At 43.7% G+C, this 7,362-nt stretch overlaps 1 protein-coding gene across 1 annotated transcript; it reads left to right on the top strand.

The window, feature by feature from the left end:
* Nucleotides 1–654: 654 nt before the first annotated feature.
* LOC109530567 (NXPE family member 3) lies at nt 655–6,116 on the top strand. The gene is made up of 5 exons (XM_019894403.1): nt 655–798; nt 1,956–2,734; nt 3,469–3,539; nt 3,621–3,827; nt 5,328–6,116. Exons 1-5 carry the CDS (start codon nt 709–711, stop codon nt 5,888–5,890), a joined length of 1,710 nt encoding a protein of 569 aa, XP_019749962.1. The 5' UTR covers nt 655–708; the 3' UTR covers nt 5,891–6,116.
* The last annotated feature ends 1,246 nt before the right edge of the window (nt 6,117–7,362 follow it).

Raw genomic sequence — 7,362 nt, 5'->3', positions numbered from 1 at the left:
TATATAGAGAGAGAGAGAGAGAGAGAGAGAGAGAGAGAGAGATTTCATTCATTTATTCACAGAACTATTCATCCATCCATCCATAATTTGAATTCCTGAACCTCACCATGGTCACGGGCGTGCTGGGGCCTGTCTTAGGGGGAGTAGGCGAGGCACACCCTGTACTGGCTGCCAGTCAATCATAGGGCACACATAGACAAACAACCAGTCACACTCATAATCACACCCGGAGACAATTTAGAGTGTTCCATGAACCAACCATGCATGTTTTGGGAATTTGGGAGGAAATCGGAGTACCCGGAGAAAACCCGCAGGTTTAGGGAGAACATACAAATCGAACCCCGACCTCTGCACTGTGAGGCGGATGTGCTCACCAATCGACTACTCTATGTAGTTCACTTGTGTATTTAATATGGAGTTTTGGAATTTCCCTCGTGTAGCAGCTAAATTCTTATTCTTCAGGTTGGTGCTGCCTCATTTACTTAGTCAGTACCATATTGTTTCATTCATATTGTGCCATATGTAGTATGTTCCTTCGTCACCAGGTTACTTCTTGTTTACTGGAGAATTATGGATGGATCTGTGGAGCCAATTCGTTTCAGAGGGACAACATTAGATTTTCGTTTTGTTTTCTCTCCCATGTGTGTGTTCAAGGTGGTGTGATGACATCATCTCCAGAGACAGTGGATTAACTCAACCAAAGCAGTCATGCAGTCCGGAAATGTTTTGAAATATGGCCTCATCATTATCACCCTGTTTGGTCTCATCTTCTTGCTGCAAAACATCACCAATGGGGAGGTGAGAGAAGTTAAATATTTTCTTGCACGCTATACTGTCACCTGAACAATATACCCGTACTCCAACAAATACATATGTTTAAAACTGCAAGCAGCAGTGAAAGGCACCGATGACCAATCATAAGTGCTGTCATAACAATTGCTATCTGCAGTGCTGGACAAATGCATTAGAATGGAGAACCACCCAATCTGTGTTTAATTTCGCAGTTTCCCTAGCATTGGTAATGACCAAAACCATTTTTTAAATTGTCTCTCATGGTTAGTAAGCTCGTATGTAAACAGTCTTTAACTCAAATGGTATTTTAAATGCTAAAATATAATCATCCTTCTCATCCATGAAGATGAACTATTCAAGAACAATTATCAAGGTCTCATTATTTCTCCACTGATATGTCAAATTATTGAGCTCACTGAAATTGAAACAGTGCATATTTAAGAACTTCATGGTAGTGGATGCTGTCTCTACGACAGGTGGTCATAGAGACATTTCTTTTTAAAAAGCAGTGACGTTGTGATTAGAAATGTCAGCCGGTGATGGTGAAGGAAGCCAGGTCTTAAAAAAAGTCTTAGCAAGAGGAATAACGCAAGTTGAATGAACGCAATGTAAATGAATGATTTCAAACGTTCCATCGGTCGGACAAAGCAATAACATCCAGGGAGAACATCATTAACTCTGAGGTTAAAATGTATTATACAGTTGCATCGCTAAGATTGGAACAAATACTGTGATTTTATAAATAATGCATTACAGCAAAAAAAAAAATATATATATTGCTCAGCATTGTTATTTATTCTACTGTTTATTATCACTGTCTGCTAAAAAAAATTTAAGTTCACTGAATGACTTCAGGAGATTCTTTATGTTCTCCTTTATCTACTGTTTAGACGTGTGTAGCTAAACTACCCCAATGAAAACATGATTTGCAGTCCTCTCCAATAACTGTTAAAACTATCCTTGAAACATGAGATACTGTTTCCAAAAAAAAAAAAAAAAAAAAAAACGCAAAAAATAAAATAAAAACCCACCATGAATCCAATGCATCCCCAATTTCCCACGACACACCTGCTGATCTCTCACTGCACGCTTGTGTGCCCCGGCACGATGGTTGCAAATCCCGGCCGTGATTCACACTGTTGTTCAAAATGTCATCTCTTCAGAACTGGAAGTATCACACAATGTCGGCGCTGTACAAGTTCCAGAGCAGGATCCAGTCAATCAGCTGGAGAAGGTTGCCAACGTTTCACCGCAACCACAGCTTCTGTTCACATCTGGGCCAGCCACCATCATCCATAGAAGAGTTGGAGGAGCAGGACCTGTTGGACCTCATTGCCTGGCCCCAACTGCCCTCTGGTTCCACACTACCCACCCTCTGTCAGACAAGTGACCCGGCCCACAGCCTGTTTACAATCGTCCCCTCCCAAAACAATGAGCGTTGGTATGTCGGCGACCAGCTGCAAGTGCTGGTCCACCTGCATGACTTCAAGGGCCGACCCAAACGGTACGGTGGCGATTTTCTGCTGGCTCGGTTACACTCCCCAAAATATAGGGCGGGTGTTGCCGGCCAGGTGGTGGACCACAAGAATGGACTTTATTCCGCTCGGTTCCCGCTGCTGTGGGAGGGCTCGGTTCAAGTCGAGATCATGATGGTGCACTCGAGCGAGGCCGTCGCCGTGTTGCAGAGGCTGAGGGAGAAACGACCCGATCGGGTGTTCTTCGTCAGCCTCTTTCGCCTGGGCTTTCTTTCCGAGACCACAGTGTGCAACATGTGCCTGCCGCAGGACCAGGGGCAGCTTTGCAACTACACGGACCCTTACTCCGGTGAGCCGTGGTATTGTTACAAGCCCAAAATGCTCAGCTGCGATGTCAGAATCAACCATGCCAAGGGAGGCTACCTCAAAAACATCATCACCAACAAGGAAGCTTTGCTCTTCCAGAGGTTTGTACTATAAACTCAAATTGATTGATTGACAAGAGCTGCTCAAAAGGTATTTCAAAGGAAACAAGCTGTTGAGACCAAAATCACCTTTAGGGATTTTGAAAATTCAACCCTCAAATTGTTTTTATCCCAATCTGATGTTCTGCTTGGAAAATGAACAAGCTTTGGACCCCAATTCATGGTTTGGGTACTTCCCGCAGGCGGAGAAGGAAACAAGTGAGAATTTTCACTCTCAAAATGGTGGCTAAATTGAGTTTGATGTCAGTGCAACTTCATTGAGAAGTTCTTGATATGATAAAACACAAATAGAATTGTCCTTTTCAAATCCGCAGTTTCGCTGGGCTGAATGCATGCGTGTTAACGTGGTGAAATGCGCTTACATCACAGATGCGTGAGAAGCTGAAGGGCGATGTACGTAAATGGTCAGTATGGTGTGGTGCTACCAATCGATTCAAAAATGTTGTCCCAGCCCATAAAGCCCCATTTGGGGTACTTTCTAGTGTCGTAGAAGGACAGGATTGAGATTATTAACTCATTCAGTACCAGCCAATTCTGGACCAAGTCTGAAAAAACATTTGAAAACGTCTTTGGGAGTGAATGAGTTAAGGATGTGGTTGGTCCCGTTGTAAATGATCACCCATAAAATTGTCTGAGCAGAACTCTTGATCCACATAGTGTCTCATTGTTCCTATTCCTGTTGCAACTTTTGAAATTAACTCTTTTTTTTACATCAGCGAGGTGAACGTCAAAGTTCCCATCCACGCTTCCACAACGGACACCATCACCGTGCTGCCTTCCAGGAAAGGTACTGCGGAGCTTTCGACTAATAATTCACTTTTTCGGGAATGGCTATTTAGTCACGTCATTGTATCTGCCGTCACCGAAGAAAGTGCCAGTCAAAAATCGGATCTCGTGACGCTGGCAACATCCGGTTACTACTACCAGGACTCGTGGAGGCCATTGGTTGGTGTCACCATGCGCCAGTTTGATGAAGCGTCTGCCATCACTCAGTGCTTGACCAACAAGGTGGTCTACTTGTACGGCGACTCCACCGTCCGCCAGTGGTTCGAATACCTCCTCACTGTGCTTCCAGGTGAGCGCTTCTGTCTCATAGCGTTGCGGCCGTTTGGTTTAGATGGTGGACAGAGAAGGAAAAAGGATTCGAACTCTACAGGATAGATACTTGTGTCACATTTGAGAATTATGTATTTTGTATTTAATTACCTAAGTGACGGCGGTCCAGTGATTAGCATGTCGACCTCACAGTGCAGAGGTACCAGGTGCAATTGCAGCTCCGGCCTCCTTGTGTAGAGTTCGCATGTGCTCCCTGGGCCTGCGTGGGTTTTCTTCGGGTACTCCAGTTTCCTCCCACATTCCCAAAACATGCATGGTAGGCTCATTGAACGCTCTGAATCAGGGGTGTCAAACTCATTTTTGTCGCAGGCCACATTGTACTTTCAAATTCCCTTGGAGGGCCGTTATGACTGTGAAATTTGTGAAACCATATCAATGTTTCACCAAATCCACAGATTACATACAGCGAACAACAAATAGATGGCACCATCGAGAATAATATATTGTTCAAACATTGTAATTCTTACATTGTATAGTATATGACAATTTGAAATTTTGATTCTGTCAGGTTTCGGACAAGCCGAATTAAGTTTGAATCCCAAAAGTGTAGACTTCAACAAGGTCTCCGTTACAAAAATGTTTAATACAAAAATTCGCACCGAACAAAGTAGAACATAAAGCGCTGGTCCAAACAAAGACCACGAAGAACAAAACAAAAAAGCGAATAACAAAAAGCGCTTGCACAAAAAGGCAAGTGAGGAAAACTAGTCTCGAGAATACAAACGAAAAACAATGTATCAATTACACGCAAGAAAAAGCCAATTCACAAAACAAAGCCATACTTACAAGAACAATGTTACCGAGAGTATCAAAAGCGTGAACACGACGATGTCTATAGCAAAAGCGGTCTGAGAGCATGGAAACAGCAAGGCAATAAACAATACTCCGACACAGGTGAACTGAAGCAGAGTCCTTAAATACATAGTCCCATAATGACTGGATTGGCAGCAAGTGTGCACAGAAGACCGCACATGCCACCTGCTGGTCAGACCAGAAACCGAACCGTGACAGATTCAGACTTCAGCAAGCATCATGGAAGTTGACGTGCTCAAATTTCTTTCGCGGGCTACACAAAATGATGTGGCGGGCCAGATCTGGCCCCCCGGGCCTTGACTTTGACACCTGTGCTCTAAATTGTCCCTAGGTGTGAGTGCGAGTGTGGATGATCGTTCGTCTCTGTGTGCCCTGCGATTGGCTGGCAACCCGTTCAGGGTGTCCCCCCCCACCAACTGCCCGAAGACGGCTGGGATACGCACCAGCGCCCCACGCAACCTAAGTGAATTTATCCTTAATGTTCCGGAAACTTAATGTTACACGCCATTGGATTTTTTTTCCAGTATTTTTTATTTTTTTTTCCGACAATACTGCAGTCATTCCGTACCGTCCGTGCCACGTCAATGTGTTCTTGCGAAAGGTACATAACTACCCAATTGCTACTGACCAATTGTTTCCTCTGCAGAGATGAAGGAATTCAACCTTCAGAGTCCCAAAAAGGTGGGGCCCTTAATGGCGGTGGACAGCACCCACAACATTCTGCTAAGGTACCGCTGCCACGGCCCACCCATCCGCTTCTCCACCGTCATGACCAGCGAGTTGCGCTACATCGCCAACGAGCTGGACGGCCTCTCCGGCGGTCCAAACACGGTGGTGGCGCTCAGCATCTGGTCTCACTTCAGCACCTTCCCCGTGGAGGTGTACATACGCCGCCTTCGGCATATCCGCAAGGCGGTGGTGCGACTCCTGGAGCGGGCGCCGGGCACGATGGTGGTGGTCCGCACGGCCAACCCTCAGGCCCTGCAACGCGACGTCAGCCTATACAACAGCGACTGGTTTTCGCTGCAGCTCGACATCGTACTGCGCGCCATGTTCAAGGGTCTTGACGTTATGTTGGTGGACGCCTGGCAGATGTGCGTGGCGCACCATGAACCTCACCACCTCCACCCTCCTCGGGCCATTGTCAAGAACATGGTAGACATGATGCTGTCCTACGTTTGTCGTGATGGGACCAGGAACATTGTGTGATTTTCAAAACCAGGTTGAAAACGTGAACGGACCTCACCGGAAAAAAAGATAGAAAGATGTAATTGAAGGAGAGTTATTAATGTATACATCTATTTATTTATCTATTTTTTTTCAAAAGGTTTTTCTCAGATTTTTAACTTCCTAAAACATTTTTGCCTTTTTAAGCGTATTATTTGAATAGTAGGATTTATGTTGTACATTAAAGTTGCAATTTAATGAGAAAAAAATATTTCAGTTTGGTGAAAATAATTTCTTGTCAAGTTTGGCATCCACCAATTAAAAATCTGAACTACAGTAAGAGTAATATTTCTGTAATAAATATCTCAGCAATATCCTGCAGGAGGAAGATGTTCAAATGTGTGGCATAGCAGATCGAAATACACATACAGACTATATTACTCTGTACATTTTGTAAAGTGATCATCGTGGAATTTTCCATCGGATTCTGTGCTTTCAGAAAAGAACACATAGTCGGAAACAAAACCCCAAATATACTCAGCATGAAATCTGCACAATTTCAGACTGCCTGAAATGCAATAAATAAGACTCCACTCCAGAAACAATCCAAACTGAAACTCACTTAAAGTCCAAGGGGGAACATGGGAAAAAAACAGGGAGAAGAGAGAATCCTCACAGGACAAAAACACTATATAGAATCATACAAACAAACGTCATAAAATCAAAAAGAAAACCTGCAAGAGAAAACGTACTTCATACAAACTGGAAAGGCTCTGAGTGTGGTTAGAATGTAATGGAACTCTCACATTCCCTTTGCGTCGCTCCCTGGAGGTCCTCCCACATGGGCGAGGTTACGTCCTCTTTGGAGCCAATGTGATTCTGGGATTGAAGTGGCAGGAACTGCTTATTCCTTGATGAAGAGGTCCCCAACCTTTTTTCTGTCATGGTCCGACTGATATTTCATGGACCGTCAATCTTCTGTGACACTCCTGCTGTGGTGATAACATACACCAGTGGTCCTCAACTAGAAATGCTGTCGGTCCACTTTTTTTTTTTTTTTAATAAGACCAAGGTCCGGTCCCATGCACGGCGGTGATGGGGAGCAGGGCTATATGCCCATTTAGTATGGTCAAGCCAAGCTTATACAAATCAACACTCCTCACAACCAACCAATAATGGGGTGCATGAAAATAATTATTCACTTTGCCAGTACACAGCAAATAATGAGAGGTATTGTGTTGAGGCACAGGAACTCTTATTTTGTTAAGTTGTGCCTGCTTAATAATAGAAATAGCCCTTTTAGGGAAATAATACATTTTTACTTTAACTTTGTTAAACAGTAGTTGTCTTTTTTTCCCCTTAATTTAACAAAAACAAAACAAAATACTCATTTTACCAAAATAAATACTAAACATGAAAACAAAAATATCCTTTTCATTTGTACAATTCCCCTTTTCACATCCCCTCTGAAATCACTGAAACATATCAGAAGAGGAGTTAAGAACCATTTTAAA

The sequence above is a fragment of the Hippocampus comes genome, unplaced genomic scaffold (assembly GCF_001891065.2).
Source record: "Hippocampus comes isolate QL1 unplaced genomic scaffold, H_comes_QL1_v1.1 scaffold96, whole genome shotgun sequence".
NCBI classification, from domain to species: Eukaryota; Metazoa; Chordata; class Actinopteri; order Syngnathiformes; family Syngnathidae; genus Hippocampus; species Hippocampus comes.
This window is presented reverse-complemented; position numbering and strand designations above follow the sequence as displayed.

Bases quoted from the DNA above. Each gene is read 5' to 3' on its own strand.
- LOC109530567 (XM_019894403.1), top strand. From the start codon at position 709: ATGCAGTCCGGAAATGTTTTGAAATATGGCCTCATCATTATCACCCTG. The intron at 2,735-3,468 runs GTTTGTACTATA...TTTTTACATCAG, and splicing joins GAAGCTTTGCTCTTCCAGAG to CGAGGTGAACGTCAAAGTTC. The intron at 3,540-3,620 runs GTACTGCGGAGC...CCGTCACCGAAG, and splicing joins CGTGCTGCCTTCCAGGAAAG to AAAGTGCCAGTCAAAAATCG.